The sequence below is a fragment of the Oryctolagus cuniculus genome, chromosome 6 (genome assembly GCF_051225735.1).
Source record: "Oryctolagus cuniculus isolate XC-2025 breed Fujian yellow rabbit chromosome 6, ASM5122573v1, whole genome shotgun sequence".
In the NCBI taxonomy this organism is placed as follows: Eukaryota; Metazoa; Chordata; class Mammalia; order Lagomorpha; family Leporidae; genus Oryctolagus; species Oryctolagus cuniculus.
This window is the reverse complement of record NC_142872.1, coordinates 146,705,345-146,724,105: the sequence shown is the minus strand read 5'-3', so window position 1 is coordinate 146,724,105 and position 18,761 is coordinate 146,705,345. Positions and strand designations below refer to the sequence as shown.

The 18,761-nt window shown below is 39.2% G+C and overlaps 1 protein-coding gene across 1 annotated transcript in view; it reads left to right on the top strand.

Annotated features, from left to right (window-relative positions):
* The window catches only part of SNTB1 (syntrophin beta 1), a 291,356-nt gene extending 278,879 nt beyond the window's left edge, over window positions 1-12,477 (top strand). Inside the window, exons 6-8 of the mRNA XM_002710756.6 lie at window positions 1,380-1,576; window positions 6,149-6,339; window positions 10,099-12,477. Coding sequence (XP_002710802.2) covers window positions 1,380-1,576; window positions 6,149-6,339; window positions 10,099-10,191 — 481 coding nt within the window. The 3' untranslated portion in view covers window positions 10,192-12,477. The remainder of the gene's footprint in view (window positions 1-1,379; window positions 1,577-6,148; window positions 6,340-10,098) is intronic.
* The last annotated feature ends 6,284 nt before the right edge of the window (window positions 12,478-18,761 follow it).

Below are 18,761 nucleotides of genomic sequence, written 5' to 3'. Positions count from 1 at the left end.
CAACAGCTGCTTCCCTTCACTCTGGCCTATGCACTACTAGATACCATGAAACTTCTATATCTTCAGTGAATCATGCAACCAAAATGCTTTTCAACTTGGTCTTCAAGTTGGCATTGCATACCCTCCCACCTGCCTGATTCCAACTCTGTAAGTGAAGAAAAGCTGGAGCTAGCCAACAAATTTACTGCTAGAAATTCAGAAGGCTGTATCATATGTTCTGCTACACTGGTGATTTTGTTCTGTGGTGTTTAGGTTTACAAGAAAAAATAAAGATTGTGGATTTCCTTTGTGCAATTTTTATTCTAAAAGCAGTAAGCCCTTTGCCTAATAACTTTCCTAGCCACGATGTGGATAGACACCTGACATTTCTCTTGCAAATGGTGAAGTGTCGCTTTCTGTATTAAAAGATAAGGATGGAAACGCACGTTCCCTGGACAGCAGGAACATTTACTAAATTATACTTCTGCTACCCTGCAAATGATTGATATGAGAGTTTCCCAAGAAGAGAGTGAGATACCAAGAAGCAAGAGGGAACATGAGTATTTAAAGGTGACAATGAGAAGTAGGAACCACGGCCAACTCACAAGATGGTGCTTAGAGCACTTGGATTTTTCACATTTTAAGGGGGCTTTTCTGAAAACATTTAATATAGAAGTCAAGTTTTATGCTGAGCGTATGTTCTAAAACCAGCATGAAAATTTTATGCTGTAAAATTCCTCTTGAATATCCCCTGAAGTCCATTTCCCTATCATGTCTTAAGAAGTCCAGAACTGCCAGTTCTTTCTCAAGCTCTAACAGATACACAGATTGCTGCCTCAGTTGAAGCATGGGTTGCTTGCTTGCACTTGAAGGCTTCTTGCATGGAAAAAATAATATGCATGCTCAGAAGTACATTCAGTGCAGCCAGGTGCTCCACACTACAGAAGGCACAGAAGAACTAAGTCTAGCTCTGAAAGTGGTAGATTCACTCTTCCATCTCATGCTGATACTCAGACATACTTGTGTGCATTCTCAGGAATAGAATGGTGGAAAAAAAGAAAGCACCGTGTTTAAATCCTTTCCTATACCTTATTTCTTTTTCTTTGTAACTGGGTATGGTTCAATTTATACAGGTTAAAGTCATATTATTCAACTCCTCTGTACATTCAACCAGATGCACATTTCTTGGGTGCTCTCTTAATCCCACTCTACCATTGGAGAGAAGATACAGAAAACCATGGTGAAGAGTAGGGGCTGGTGGACATCTTCGGTTCCAAATCAGAAAAATGAGAACAAATCGTCAGCACCAATTTGGGCTTTTATGAGATGATATGCCAGGTGGATAAAATGGTGTTCATTTTGATAATCTCTCTCTCTCTCATTCCTCCACCCCTCTCTAGGCTGGTCCATTCAGGTCCAGGGAAGGGATCACCCCCGGTTGGTGCGGATCTGTCTTTTGCAACGCGAACTGGTACCAGACAAGGGATTGAAACACATCTCTTCAGGGCAGAAATCAGCAGGGACCTCTCTCATTGGACGAGGAGTATAGTACAGGGTTGCCACAACTCAGCTGAACTCATTACTGAAATAACCACAGGTGAGTACTACAGGCTGTGGGCTAGAAGTGGCACTCCATCATGGGAAAGACATACTCTCTACTTGACCCTAGCCTCAATATCCATTCTTGGGCATTTGGGGTCTTTACAATTCCAGATGTAAACTTAGATTCTTCTAAACAAATGCATTGTGTGTTCTATTAAAATGTAACCTAAGGTTTTACTTGTAAAAAGCCTTATCCCATCTTCAGTCAAGGAAAATTAATAACTTGGACAGTCAGTTGGTTTGTTACCTAAAGGAATGAACACTAAAGGATGAACTGGTAGGGATCCTTTTAAAAAAATTTATTTTAATTTTATTTGAAAGGCAGAGAATCAGAGATCTTTTATCCACTAGTTCACTCCCCAAATGGCAGCATCACCCAGGGTTGCACCAGGCCAAAGCCAGGAACCCAAAATAATCTCCATCTCTCCCATGGGTGACAGGGACCCCACTAATTGAGGCATCATCTGCTGTAACCCAGGATGGGGTGTACATTAGCAGGAAGCTGGATCAGAAACAGAGAAGTCTGGACTTAAACCCAGGCACTCTGATAAAGGGTGTGGTGCATCCTAAGCAGTGGCTTAACTGTAGTGCAAAATACCAACCCTGCAAAATTTTTTTAAAGATTTATTTATTTGTTTGAAAGTCAGAGTTAACACAGAGAGATAAGGAGAGGCAGAGAGAGAGAAGTTTTCCATCCGCTGATTTACTCCCCAGTTGGCCACAATGGCTGGAGCTGCGCCAATCCGAAGCCAGGGGCCAGGAGCTTCTTCTGCGTCTCCCACATGGGTGCAGGCACCCAAGGACTTGGACCATCTTCTGCTTTCCCAGGCCATAGCAAAGAGCTTGATCAGAAGTGGAGCAGCCAGGACTTGAACTGGCACCCAAATGGGATGCCGGCACTGCAGGCAACAGCTTTACCTGCTATGCCACAGTGCCAGCCCCCTGCAAATTCTTTAGAAAGGTCAAGTAACTTTCAAAGATGATACAACTAATGAATGACTGACTTTAGCTTGTTTCACATGAGATCCATTCTTCATTCATTGTAGCATCTACAAAGTCATGGCTATTCTTACTCATGCCAGTGACCCAACAAACAATTCTGTTCAGGCTACTGTGATAAATAATATTCATAGCATTATACAAGTGCATAGATGAGAGATAGGCAGATGGATAGATAAATGATAGATATCTGTACTATGTATATAAATACAGAAATATAAATAATTGTTTTAATAGGACAAAGGTAAAATAAAAGGCTGGAAAAGTGATATGAATTTAAAGTAACATTATAAACAAAATACATGCTGTAAAATCTTATATACTTACTAAAGTAAATTCTGTATTTAATCCAGTATTCTTTATCAGAAAGTACAATGTGCAGTGAACAGTATCTGTAATACAGTTGCTCCGGATCCTAATATCTATGATAAATTTCTGGCTCTGAGATATACAGTCATCCTCTCCTGGGGCTCCTGTAGACACAGGGCTTTTAGTGACAGACTACCTGGCATCCTCAACAACAGACTTCCAGAAAATCTAATTTTGACTGTCTCAGGGTTGCTTTCTTGCCTAAAGCCCCATTGCTGATGGTCCACCCCTGAGAGGTTTGAGTTCAGCAGCTGTAGAGTGAAGCCTGTGAATTCACATCTAACAGGAGCCCAGGGGGTATTGATGCTGCAGGCCCAGGAACTGATGCCTAAGCAATATTGTACAAGACTGTGACTTCTTAAGGCACCCAGGGGTGTTCCACTAGATGAACCTACATACCACATCATAGCTTTCTCCAGATTTCCTCTACTCATGCAAACATGAAAAACCACAAGTTTCATAAGGTTTTTGCATGGGCATATCCAAGATAATCGTTGTCTTTCTCTAATTACTTTGAAATTAATCAGTGCCTCCAAATATTTCTCTCATTGCTGAAATCCTCTTGGGAGTGCCCTGGAAGCTTTTAATTTAAAAATTTATTTTATTTCTTTGACAGACCTAGACAAATTGAGAAAGTTCCCTTCTACTAGCTGACTATTCCCCCAAATGTCCATAGTAGCTGGGACTCTGCTGAAGCCAAAGCCAGGATTCTGGAACTCTGTCTAGGTATCCCACATGGGTAGCAGGAAACCAACTACTTGAGCCATCACCTGTTGCCTCCAAGAGTTTGCATTAGCAGGAAGTGGGGGCCAGGAACTGGAATTGGGAACCCAGGCACTCCTATGTAGGAACAGGCATCCTAACCTGTGGCTTTAACTGCCAGCCTAAATACTTACCCAGAAGCTTTTATTTTTTGTCATGCCTATTCTTTATGGCAAGAAAGACTAGAGTTTTGAACCCAAGAATTAGAAAAAGGCTTTTCAGTCACTTCAGTGTTGTATTTAATGATGCTGCATGTGTATGGCCAAATAAATTGAGGTTCCATGCAACACGTTTCAGGAGTGTTCTGGGAAAGAAAAAAGATGCCCACATAGATTTGGCTTAGTTTACATTCTACAAATTTTGTAATATCCTTGTCTCTGGGTAAGCAGAACTCTGTTTTGACAGGAAAATGGATGAGGGCTTTGATAGATTAGCCAGAGGAGACTAACAAATAACTCTGTGAACTGAGCTAGCTGGCTGGTGGGAGACAAGAAGTTATGGAAATAGCCAAAGGTGCAAGCCAGTTACAAATTGAAAGATGCCTACAGGGAGTTGGGGAAAGGGGCTATTGTTTTAATCAGAGCTTCAATTAACTTGATAATGTGTTCAATTTATCCTTTGTAGATTGAGAACATCTTTAGATAACTGATTCCATTACATAAAGGCCACAAATACCACTTGAGGTCAAAGGGAATTAAAATAATCACAGATACTTCAGAATATCTGATGGCAGAGCTTTAAAGTTTAAACATAGGAAAAGGAACAAGAAACCACTGCTGGAGCTCATTCACTAACAGATTCTGCGGGTGAAGAGTACTAAACAGGTAGTACCAAGACAGGAGCCACCACTACCTCATGTCAGAGTCACGGATCACATCGGGCTTGAAGGGTGGCAGATGGCAGCGTCCAGAGGCTGTTTCCAGGGGGGCTCACAAACCTATTAGCACACTTTTTCAAGAAATCATCCTGTACTGTAAGTTGAAAGAGGCCTGCAGTGTCAGGGAAAGGGGTGTCTGTTTCATCAGAGCTTTGATTAAAAGCTGCCTCATTTAGTGAGCATTAGAGACCAACATTTTACCCCCTACACTCAGTCATTATTCATGAGACGCTCTCCCCAGGACCGTCATCACATCTCTCCCTATCTGCAGTGCCAAGGCATGAGAAAGATACACGGGACAGAGGGAAAGAGCTTGAATTTTGAAGGCTGAGCAGCCTGCGTAGTGACGTTCACCTCTCCAAGCTTTCCTTTATCGCCTCCAAAATTGTGCTAAGAGTGCCCGTTCCAAGAGTCTGTGAGAAAGTTAATTTCAGTGTTATTAGGATGCTGAGTGGAAGTAATGATCATGCAGAGTGAGCTGTCAATCTGCACTGCCCTTCACTCTGACTCCCCCGCCTCCACCTCCTTCCTGGTTTCCTGAAGATCATCTATGCCTAAGTCAAGGCCTAAGTCCATGACTTGCCAGGTTCAATGTCATGTTTTCTGAAGTAAAAAAAAAAAAAATCCAATTTGATACTGAATAACCTGTGCTTTTTGATAGATGGTTTTATATATTTATGAAGCTTCCCAAATGGAACTAGGATGCCAGTGGTAGCCATGTGTCTGCACCTAAAGCTTGAAGAGTCAGATTCTTTTCTTGAACACAGTAAGAACCCTAGATTAAAGGGTGGTGCCTGACAGGCCCTGGAAATTTTAGCCTTGCTATTTGGATCAGAGCTAGCACTCCTGAGGTCCCTGCATTCCATGTGGCCCAGTGGGAATAAATAGCATTCTTTGTGGAAGATGTCACATCTGTAATGTCTGCAACAGCTGCATTTCCAGGGCCCAGATTCGTCATGGAAAATAAAAGACTCCTTTTAATACTTAAAACAAGCTTGATTAGACATTTCAATTAGAAAATTGGATTATTTTTAAACCACACGCTCTTGATCTCTTAAATGTGTTACATCTGTTAACTTTAGCCATGTAATGAGGGTATGCTTGCTGCTTTCAATAAATGGCAGACATGACTTCTTGTGCGAGTGTGTGTAGATGGGTGGGAGGAGCAGGCGGAGGATGGCAATGATTCAGAGGTTGCTTACTTCAAGTCAAGTGTCTGTTCTTTCTGGTTGGAGCAAGGCCCATGTGGCCAGTGGAAGGCAAGTATGCCTATGTACCTGTGTGTGGTCAGATAGCCAGCTAAGACCTTGAGACCAGGTGACATTCAGTAAATCCCAGCAACAGGAGTTTCTTTCAGCTTATTTTCCTTAGTTCCATGGGGCTAGTCCAAAACCAATCTAAGAATATTTCCATGAAAAATTATATGTTTTTCAAATTTAATAAGCCATTTGTGCCTTAACCAGTGTTGGGACTGAAAACATTTAAAGTAGTAAAGTGCCTGGGAAAGTAGGTTGACTTCCACTGGTCACGTGTGTCTCTCGCTCTCTCGCTCTCTTTCAGCTTGCACCTACAAAAACCAGGAGTGCCGTTTGACCATACATTATGAGAATGGATTTTCTATTACCACTGAACCTCAAGAGGGTGCCTTTCCCAAGACAATCATACAGTCTCCTTATGAAAAACTGAAAATGTCCTCAGATGACGGAATCAGGATGCTGTACTTAGATTTTGGTGGCAAAGAAGGAGAGATTGTAAGTGTACTTTTCTTTAGACAGTGTGACTTCATGTATTTCATTTTGTAACAAACCTATAATGACTCATAAATATAATGCTGCCTTACATATATTAAGCATTTTATTATTAACAGAGTACCTGCAGGCCTCTTGAAAAAACAAGTGAGTGGATTTAATCCATTCAAAGTTCTTTCCTTGAGTCTCATTTTCTGTTTGAAGATTACATAAATATTTGAACCAAAGGAAAGAAAAGAGTTGGCATTAAATTCTTATCAGATAGACATACCAGCTTGAAAATGCATCATTCAATTTGAAAACCATATCAAGCATCTAACATAGCCTCAGCTTCATGCTAGGTATCAGGAATGCAGGGAGGGCCAGTACCTAGTCCCAGCCACCAGGCAAGTCTTAGTGCAGCACAGGGAATAAGAGCGAAGAGACAGGAGTAAGGGATGGTATGGCAGGGGTGGGGGTTGAGACAACAGGGAAACAGAAACTAGTCACCTCCACTTAAAGGGACCCACGGGGGGACTCAAGTTTGAGGCAACTGTCAAAAAATATCCAACAAAATTAGCAAATTTACCATTTAAGGTAACATTTGTACTTCTCACGCCAATGCAAATCATCCATGTGTTTAAATTCATGATTTCCTGTGGTCCTTGACACCACCATCTGGAGAAAGTATACGGCTTCAGCAACACAGAAGGGTGAGAGCTACCCATTCTGCTTTCCCAGCAAGTGTGCCGCTTGGCATCTCTCAGGAAGACAGCCTCTCATTTAAGTTCTTGAACTAGAACTTCAAAGAAGTCCTTGGCTTGGTAGTAGCTTCTCTGCATTTGGTGCCTCCCCAGCCAAACGGTTAGCCAGCAAATGTTGGTTGACTTCACTTTGGTAACAAGGATGGGGAAGGTGGAAAGCACAGAGTTACGCTGCAATTTGCAAAAGCTGGAAATTCCCATTTAGCTACTGGCCTTTCTGCAGTGCCTCCTCCCTCCACCCCTCCCTCCCTCTTAGGGATTTCAGTCATTTCTCCTGTGGGATGTGATTGGTCATTTTCTAGAAGCCAATAAGGGTTGCCAGCTTGGGTCACCTAAACAAAAGGGCCACTAAACAGAGGCTTGGGGTCTTTTGCCTCAAAGTTTTGTGCTAATGTTCTAAATCAATCTTTGTTATTTAAAGATCTATTTATTTATTTATTTACTTGAAAATCAGAGCTACAGAGAGGGAGGTAGAGAGGTCTTCCATCTGTCAGTTCACTCCCAAGGTGGCTACAACAGTTGGGGTTGGGCCAGGCCGGAGCCAGGAGGCAGGAGCTTCATCTGGGTCTCCCATGTGGGTGGCAGACACCCAAGTCCTTGGTTCATCCTCTACTGCTTTCCCAGGTGCATTAACAGTGAGTTGGAGCAGAAGTGAAGCAGCCGGGCCACAAACCAGCACATATATGGGATGCTGGGATCAAAGGTGGTGGCCTTATCCTCTACCATCCTGGCTTTAGCACAATGCTAGATTTCCTGCTGTAAGTACCACAGGCAGCCGGGCAACCCATTCCCTTTCCTCTGGCTGCCTGCTGGTCTGCACTCACCTGCTGAGAACTATTTTGTAGCTGATCATTTTTCTAACCTTTAAAATGAATTTGCAGAATTTTATTGGATTTTGTTCATGCATTTCAATCAATAAGTCTAGCTTGAATTACCAGTTTGTGAATAAAGTAGTGATCTGAAAGTCTGTTTTCCTGGGAACACTTGTAGTTCAGATGCTGCCCTAATCAATCACCCAGCTGCGTACTTTTTCCTAAAGGTGACCACTCTCTAGCAAAGAGGAAAAGAACAAGAATCAGTCTCCTGTTTTATCCTTGGCTTAGAAATCCAAGGCTATTTTTGCCCATGAGAAAAATTACTTATGTCTAAATTTCAGCCTTTCTGCCTGTAATTATGACCTGATGTGGAAGACTCAGAAAGGACTTACTTTTTTACTGCCAGTACATTAGGTTGATAAGCTCAAGTTCAGACACAGAACCCCAGTGTGTAGTTAAGCAATCTCAGGAGGCAGCCAATGAGCCTTTCCTGTGTGGTGAACGGAGCAGAGATGAATTGTAGAAAATGCAATAAACTGGGGGTCAAAACCTAGATTCTCTTTCTGAGTCTGCAACTACCTCACCAACTGTCTTGGGAAGTCCTTTTATGTCTTTGGATCTAAGTGTCCCTATCCATAAAATACGGGATTGAAGTAGGTGATCTTTAACATTACTTTCAAAATTTGCTCTCTGTGTTAGTGAGTTAGAATAGTGTGGTTAAGCCTGGATCTAGCATCAGATAGACATTCATTCGAGTGTCTGGATCCACAATCTCTATTTACATAGGATCTACAATTTCAGAAACTTTTACAAATTCTCCAAATCATATAAAAAATGGGGGTAATAGCAATAGTTACTTGATATCGATTTTTTTGAAGCTTTATTTATTTTATTTGAAAGGCAGAGTTATAGAGAGACAGATCTTCCATCTGCTGGTTCACTCCCCAAATGGCTGCAGCAGACGGAGCTGGGCCATCCCAAAGCTAGGAACCAGGAGCTTCCTCCAGGTCTTCCACATGGGTGCAAGGGCACAAGCACTTGGGCCATCTTGCTTTCCCAGGTGCATTAGCAGGGAGCTGGATCAGAAGTGGAGCAGCTGGGACTTAAGCAAGTGTCCATATGGGTGCTGGCACAGTGCCACCACCGATATGGATTTTTTTGAGAGAAATAAGAAAACATATAGAATATATTTAGCATGGCACTGTAATTCCTAAGTAGTATACCTTCAATTTTTGTTAATATTATTGTATGCTCAGGTTGCTCTTATTTCCTATAGTGCCACTATCAGAACAAAGCTGGAGACAGCAGAAGAGAACTGAGAACGCTTAGATTTACTTGAACTAGGTAAACTAGAAGAATTTAGAAAGTGTCCTCACAGTGATGTGACAAATGAAGAGCAGAGGACAGGGAAGAAACAGCTGCTTGGCGTGGGTTCTGTGTTTATAGTTCACAAGGTGTTTTCACATACAGCATCTCATTTTTAATTAATGGATTAATCAATTGGGGAGGCAGACAGAATGAGTTCCTATCTATTAGCTCACTTCCCAAATGCCTTCAACAGCTGGGGCTGAGATAGGTTGACAATAGGTGCCAGGAACTTAATCCGAGCCTCCCATGTGGGTGGCAGGAACCCATCTGAGCCATTACCTCCTGCCTCCCACATTAACAGGAAACTGGATCAGACATGGAGCCTGGGCTTGAACTCTGGCCCTCCAATATGGAAAGTGGGCATCCTAATCAGTGGCTTATGAAATGCTATAATTACCCCAGGAGTTAATAGGATGAGAAGAGTTTTAAGTGACTTTTCCATGATAATACATCTAAAAGGTATCAGAACCAGGATTTAAAATTCCTCTTCAGATAAGAAATTAAGTACTGCTTCATGCCATCCCAGATCCAACTTAAAAATCACTATTGTGGTACCCAAAATAAATTATTTAGACAGTTAAGGGCAACATCAATATTTATGGAATTAGCATATATAAATTTCACAGAACCTATTTCAGAAAAAAAAAATATGACATGTAGAGAATAAGTTCAAAGATGTGCTCCTTTATCTCCTTTGGAGGCAATGATTTTGAAACATAATTGCTCCAGTTAACACTTAAAAGCAGGAAGTGCCTATGGATTTGTTTGATGTGTAAATTACCATTCTGCATCAAGCATTCTTTTAATATCTCTCATGCTCTGTTTTTAAATTTCAGCAACTGGACCTTCACTCCTGCCCCAAGCCCATCGTTTTCATCATTCATTCCTTCTTGTCAGCTAAGATTACAAGACTGGGCTTGGTGGCCTGAACCGAGCGGCGACGTACCTTTGAGAAGAGGAAGGCTGCAAGCCACCAGAGAGTGTGACGTCAAATACCATCTGTAGTGAGCAGAGCACAGGTGGAGCATGCCATAGTCAGCTTCAGGTCTCAGGAATCATGTGGAACTGTCCCAGACTCCTTCAGCTTCAGCAACTACAAGGGGTATCCTAAGAAAACGCCACAAGAAATAGCAGAATAAACTTTAGAAGATTAGAAGGCTAACGAGATAAGGGCAATTGGAAATAGACAGCATAGATTTTAGATAATGACAGCTAAGGATATCCATGTGCAGATCTTAATCATACCAGTTTCTAGGCAACTGGCTCACCCAAGTAAGCAAGGGCTGAGCAGATGAGAAATGGACATTTTCACCTTCTTCCACCCTCACCCAGTAACAATGATCCCTTCTTTTATTGTGATTTACTTCCTAATTTGAGTTGACTTTCTTTGGTAGCAAAAGAAAACTACTTCAGATGGAAACTTACCTTTTATTTAAGTACAAAGCAGTTGTTACTTTTTTTTTTTTCTTAACGAATTATCTTTCAATGGTGTAGAATGATTTCAAAGTGTTCTCATTAGCATATACTGAGCAGGAATTAAATAAAGCATCAGATACTTATCTGAGCTGTAAACTGTAGGAATCTGAGCCAAGGTACACTGCTTAAATTGCAAAGTTTGTCGAAGAGTTCTGTACACAAAAGGTGATTCATTCTAGGACTATACTCACACCAAGGTCTGCTGTCTTACGGCCAAGACTGATAGCTTTATTTATAGAAAGCAAATTATGAATTTTTTAAAAAAGATTGTCATCTGATTCATATATATATATGTATATATATATATATATATATACATATATATATATGAAACAACCCATGTGGTTGGGGTTAACTAATTATCCCCATTTTGTGGTTTCCAATAGAAGTACTGAGCAATTTATTGACCCTTGTTCCTGACTGTGCTTGTATGCATGCATTTTCAAGTGAGTAATAGAGCAGCCTATTTAATTCTGGATGATTCTGGGTTTTACATATAGACCCAGTGTTGTAATCAAATCAATTGCTAGCATCTGCAGTTCTTTCAGAATTCCAGGGAAATAACATAATGACCTGATATTTTTCTACAAAAATATTTTCAGAGTATATATAGTACATTTCTGATTTAATGCTTTTGCTTTTGTCTTTCAAAACTAATTCACTGAAAATAGCACCCATTATTTGATTTTGGAGTTCCTTTTCTAAAACCTTGAAAATTAGCTCTAAGATTTCTGTAAGCATTTCTAATCCATCTTTCCCCTATAGTTTACATAGATAAGTGTTCTGTGTTAAACTAACATGTTTTTTAAGAGTCATATTTTAACAAATACCTATGCAAAGAGATTTAAAAAGTGAAATTGCTTTAAAAGAATGTGATGTTGCCCATTCAGACATATTTGTAATCGAGTTACAAAGTTTTATTTAAAATTATCATTTCCCCCAATATATGTATTGTTTGACACTAATTCTAAGGGACATTGATTGAGAGGTATTATGAAGGGGTGGGAACAGGGTAGGGATTTGGTAATGAAAATCTTTGTTAAATACCGAGTTAAAATAATGTTAAACAGATTTCAGTACTGCTGGCCTCCTGTGCAGACTTTGATGTTCACTGTGATTCTTCCAGGGGAGAATCCCTTCCACTTACCCACAGGACTCCCTTCCAATGGGCCTCTGGTGAAGATAGCGCATTTTTGAAAATTGCTTTAGAAAACACAGCTTTAGGATATTGACTTTTTATTGCTTATTTTAAAATGCTGAAGAGTGAAATCCCATCTTAAATACTGTAGAACAGCTTTGATGCATTTGTAAATTGTCTTGCACTCTCTCTATATTTTCAGAATCACTGGAATGTTGTTATACAAGAGAATTATACTTGTGTATTGTAAATAACATGTTAAAATCCATAATTAATGCCAATAGTTTAATTCAACATAATGTAATCTAAGGTGCTCGGTACTACATGAAGTATGAGTTAATTACTCATGACTAAGTTGCAAAGATCCTACTATATATTTATAGACAGATCAAAACAATCATTACAAATATTATTTCTTCATCATTTAAGTTTTGGACTAATATTTGTGTGGAGATCAACAGAAACTACATTCTCTTACATTTATAAAAACTTAATTTAAATATTTATATTTTAGGAAAATATATTTGAATAAAAATCATGCAATTTCTGAAGTAAATTAAACTGTGTTCTTAGCAAGAAATAGAAAATTTTACCAAGAGAATTGTGTTGTGAATCATTATTTTTTCCAAGTATATAATAACAGAGTGAGTCTGATAAATCAATTTCAACTACCCATTTTTTCTTCTTTTGAATTGATTTTCATCTTGTCTCAATGTGTGTTAGTGGGTATGGCAGAGGCTCCCAAGTCTGGATCATCTCTGAGAATATTCAATGGATCAACTGAGTCATTTTGAGAAATTTGTCCAGTTCACTCTGTGCTCAACCCCGTGAGTTATTACGCTAATGATGTTTTCCCTACATGAAAATCGATATAAATGAACAGTTTTTCAATCTGTACTTTGTGGGAAGCTGTCCATTTTTCACTAGATGTGGTTCTGTGAGTCCTTTGGTTGGCGACATCTCTTAAAAGAGATTTAAAGAAGGCCAATGTGAATATAGATATCAGTTGTTTATTCTGACTTGAATTAAGCAGGAGAAACAAAATCATAACCTGAATACAAAGTACCCAGGTGAGGTATTTAATTCTAACAAAGGATAGGATGAAAATGCTGCAGACACACAACCCTTTGTCTAAAAGCTCGTTGACCTGCCTGAATGGCAATGGAAAGAATGATTTTAATGCTGAGGTGGATTCTCCTAAAATCATAGATCTCTGTTTTACAAATATTAGGGATTTCATTGGAGCAGGCTGGGGAGAGGAAGTAAATTTTTGGATATTCCTAGAGTTAAAAAAAATGTGCCTGTATTTATAATATCATGACTATCATGTCAACTTTATACATGAATTAAATAAATATTCATCCATGATTTCCAGTGCAGAAGTCTACATTATATTCCAAATACGATATATAGTAGAGGGGATAGTGTTTCCATGATAGTTCAGACATGGTCTCAGAGGACCAGAGCAGTGTGAAGATGTCCTACCGTTTCCTTTTGCCAGGAGTGGCTTTGGAAGTGCTCGTGGATAAAGGGGATGCCATTAGAATTTTTTTTTTTTTGGTGGGTACACATTACTTTCTGCATTCATTTGAAACATACAGGCTTTATTCCATTGCAGCAAGCTTTGAAACTATCTGAACAATTTCATTGTCACCAAACTGCCATGTTGAATATAGTTTCAGGATAGGTCTTTACCTGGGGCATAAGTCTTTCATTTTTAACTAAAGGTTTCATGGGATTTGACCTGTACACCAAAGTCCAAATACTCAAATTCCCTTTGTCCTAGAATTTATTTTTTGTTTAAATTGCTTGTGAGGGTTTTGTTTACAGGTTGATATTTTAGATTTACAACTGTATAATCTCAGAGATCATCAAGCACATCTTTTCCCAATGTTTATATTTCCAGCAGTGCTACCTTAATATATTAAAGCATATTATTTGCTATTGATATAATACAAACTTAATAAATATACACCAATTAAATTTCTTTTAGTCATCCCACACATATGCCATGGTCAAGGTACTAGGGGAAACACTGACCTTGTGTAATATTCCACTAAACTCAGAAATGTCTTCCTCAGAGCTCTTGATGTTACTCATGTAACCCAAAGCTAAAAATTTCCTACTGTTGAGGACTGAGCTGCTTATCTCCCCAGCCAGGTAATTCCAGTGGATTGTTTTAAAGTTCTTACACTCTTAGAGACAATACTTCTATCTGCCCAACTTTCAGTCATGACCCTAGTTCTACCCGAGAAGATACTGAAAGTCCAATTTCTCTTGCATATGGATGTCCATAGAACAAGACAAGTTAAAGCTGTGAGCTACTGAGTAACATACAATTGTCTGTAAATGGCTTTAAACCGGTCTGTAACATCTTATTTATATAAGGTGATTTAAGAGATTTACAGATTAAAGAGCATAGTGATACTTCCCACCCTATGCTCCCTCCTGCCCATGATCCCATTCCCCCCTCCTCCTTCATTTCTTATTTTTTATTTTAATTTTTACAATGAAATATTTTCAGTTTATTTTATAGTCACAAGCTTAATCCTCCACCAAATAAAGAATTGACCAAGTAGTAGTTAGAAAAACCACTGTTCCTCAAGAGTATAGAAAAGGGCTGTAAACAATAATCAAATCTAAAAAATGTCAGTTTCACTCATATACACTACATTATTTTTGTGCTCAGTATATTAATTACCACAAGTCAGAGAAAACATTTGTCTTTTGGAGACTGGCTTATTTCACTAAGCATAATGGTTTCCAGTTGCATCCATTTTGTTGCAGAAGACAAGATTTCTTTTTTACAGCTGAGTATTATTCCATAGTGTATATATACCAAAATTTCTTTATCTAGTCATCAGTTGATGGACATCTGGGTTGATTCCATATCTTAGATATTAAATTGAGTTGCAATAAAGATTGGAGTACAAGTAACGAACATGGAATATTTTTCCATTTTTTTGTTTTCTATTAATTTAATGTTTATAATTTTCATTGTAGAGATCTTTCACATCCTTAGTTACACTTATTCCAAGGTATTTAAAATTTTTGTAGCTATTGTGAATGCTACTGATATTTCTCAGCTGTGGAGCTATCTGTGTATTGATTCTTGTGTATTGATTTTGTATCCTGCAACTTTACCAAACTTTTGGTTCTCCTATGTATAGGATCATGTCGTCTGTAAACAGGGATAATTTGACTTTCTCCTTTCCAATTTATATCCCTTTGATTTCATTTTGTTGCCTAATGACTCTGCTGAAAGCTTTCAGATACCAAATAGGAAAGGTGAGAATGAGTATCCTTGTCTGGTTCCAGATCTTAATGGAAATGGTTCTAACTTTTCCCCATTCAATGTGATGCTGCCTGTGGATTTGTCATATTGTTTTGATTCTGTTGAGGAATGTTCCTTCTATATCCAATTTGCTTAAGTTTTTTTTTTTTTATCATGAAAGATGTTATATTTTATCAGAGGCTTTCTCTGCTTCTATTGAGACAATCAAATTTTTTTAATTCTTCAATATGCTAATGTGATGTATCATATTTATTTCTTGCGTATGTTGAACCATCTCTGCATAGCAGGGATAAATCCCACTTCATCCTGGTGAATGATCTTTCTGATTTGTTGTTGGATTCGATTAGCTAGTATTTTGTTGAGAATTTTTTCATCTATGTTCATCAGGGATATTGGTTCTTTCTTTGCTGAATTTTTTTTCTAATTTTGGACTTAAGGTGATGCTGGCCTCATAGAAGTTTGGGAGGATTCCCTGCCTTTCAATTGTTTTGACTGGTTTGAGAAGAATTGGAATTAGTTTTTCTTTGAAGTTTGGTGGAATTCAGTGGTGAAGGCATCCAGTCCGGGGCTTTTCTTTGTTGGAAGAGTCTTTATTACTGATTCAATCTCGGTCTTGGTTACTAGTCTTAATTAGGACATTTAAACTTCCATATTTTTATCTTACAGAATGAGTTGACCAAGGTTAAAATTTTCTCTAATACCTACTGGTAGGAGGTGATGGGCTTTTATACAGCCATGATAATGTGTATATTTGGCTATAATTTTGGGTCACCTGGGCAACAGCCATAAAAATCTTAACACGCATGTACCTTTTGACTTGTGAGAGTTTACTCCAAGGCAGTGATTACATGTGTGCACAAAGGCTAATGTGCAAGGATCACATTGGCAGCATTCTTATGAACAAGGAGCTGAAAAAGTCAGTGTGACTAAATAAGCCCTGGGATACAGGTATATTTGAATATTCCAATGGTTACAGTCAATGGTAATCAGCAAGTGGTAACACTGTCTCCTATCTGTTTAGGGGGTTTTTAGTGGTTTGGGGTTTATTTTTGTTGTTGTTTGTTTTGTTTCTTTTTAGTGGTTCTCAAGGATCATTCTGTCTGCCTTAAACCCCACAATTAAGCCTAGGGGGTTCTACTTGATTGTCAGAATGACTTGGGGGAGGGAACACCAATTAGTAGATATCATGCTAATGACAGCTCTTCATTAAATGGTGCTGTTTCAGTCACAATTTTTGTGTGTCTGAGTTAGTCACATATGTGAGAAACCTGTTTAAATAATCTAAGCCTAGACTTTCACTAGTTTCTAGAAATGAAAACATTTTTTACTTATGCAATGTATTCTGAATGTTTGAGACATGCAAGTACCATGTATATGGAAGAAAGAACATATTTTTGTTTAATGCATTACCAAAAATCATTAACCTTTTATAAAATAAGTCACAGGTAGCAAGCCTGTGTATGTGCTTGAGTTACCAATGCAAACCAGCTGGATTATAGCCACTTCATTCATGGCAAATCTAGGTTAAAAAAACACATTTGACTTCATTTTTCCTTCTCTAGTTGTGCTACAGCATCTGCATATTGAAAAGTATATTTTTATCTAGCTTCCTTCTTAAAAATGCCTTTTCAGTTAGAATATAGATCAATTTTTTTAAAAATTTCACTTTCTTGAAAGGCAGACAGAGAGAACTACTGGTTCTCTCCCAAAAATCCTACAATAGTCAGAACTTGGCTTGACCAAAGCCAGGAGCCCAGAACTTCACCTGGGTCTGCCACGTGGGTGGCATGGACCCGACTATTTGAGCCATCTCTTGCTCCCTCCCGAGATGCACAATTAGCAAAAATAAATAAATAAATAAGCCTGAATTGAAAGTGGAGCAGACTTGAATCAGGCACTGCTATATGGGATGCTGATGTCCAGTGGCACCTTAGTTGTTGAGCCAAATGCTCATCCAGAAGCTATCAACTTTTTTGAAGTCCTGAGTGTATGTGTGTGTGTGTGTGTGTGATATGAACATGTTGAATACATCCTGTGTACTTCCTGAAACACCTTGGTGCAATGCCATCCTCTCAACTCCTAAACTCTCAGCTACTCTCTCAACCTGTACCACCACAGCTGGCTCTGCCTCTTAGAACTAAGCAATTGCCTTTCTGGAGATGCTGCCTTCGCTTCCCTGTTCCCTTGGCTGCTGCCCTGTGGCTGGACTAAGGAGATGCATATGTAGACTTTTGGGTTGGATCATCAATTCCAGACCCAGAAAAGAAGCTACACTGCAAGGAATAGGAACTGGCTTTCTAAGCAGGTGCTAAAGAAAATAACCTGAAAAATGTAAGACTGTTGGAGATTTAAGTCCTGTGGGGCCCAACAGGAGTTAACAGTAGAGAGGAGCTGAGCAGGTCAAGAATCCTCTCCGGGCCTGGGTCTTGTCTGAGGCATGGCTTCCTCCATACACCTTGGGCCCTGAGACGTTCGATGTGAAGGAGAGGACACTTGCTGCTGAATGGCTGGCCACAGCTCTTGGGCCCCATGGAGCACTTATGAATCGCCCTGCATTGTGCTCCTGCCTTCTCTGTCACTCTTGGTGCATTCCAATTGGACCACCCCATAGAAGCACCAGCACTTAATTCTTGACTCATTTTTTATTTTCTAGGAAGCAGAGTAACCTGCTACGGAAAGAACTTAGGATGAGAAATATTTGGGATTTTGTTTAGATTTTGGTATATTTGCATAGACATAATGAGATATCTTAGGAATGGGACCCACATCTAAACCTAAAATTATATTTGTTTCAGATACCTTATATACCCAGCCTCAAGGTAATTTTACACAATATTTTTAATAATGTCCTTGAAACAAAGTTTCACAGGCTGAAATTCTCTACTTGTGACATTGTGTCAGTACTGAAAGTTTGATTTTGGAGAATTTCAGAGTTTGGATTTTTGGATTAGGGATGTTTAACCTGTATTTATTACTTTCACTTCATGATGGCAAAGTAGACATCAAAGATGCTTCTTATAAAAGGGGTGCTTTAGATAAGAAAATAGGATTCAAGTAATTGAGAAACAATAGACACATACATAATAAGCTTGCATGTATATAAAAATGGTTGAGAGGAAACACTTAAAAAAAATTAGGGACCAGTGTTGTGGTGCAGTAGGTTAACACACCCTTGCAATGCTGGCATACCATAGGAGCACGGATTCCAGACTTGGCTACGCTGTTTCTTATCCGACTTCCTACTATTACATGTGCCAAGGAAGCAGATGATGGCCCAAGTACTTGGGCCCCTGCCACCCATGTAGGAGACCTAGATGGAGTTTCTTGCTCCTGATTTTGGCCTAGCCCAGTCCTTGCTGTTGTGGCCATCTGGGGAGCAAACCAAATAGAATTAAAACTTAAATAAATTCTTCTAGTACATCACTGATTGTTTCCTTAGTATAACTTACTAAAGTAGAATTTTTGTGTCTCAAACTTTTTTGTAAACACTTCCAAAATGCCTTCCTGAAAGATCTACAATTCCACTAGCAGAGTCCCTGTTTTCTTTTTTGATGAATGAAAATAATAAAGGTGAACATTTTGGAAATGTG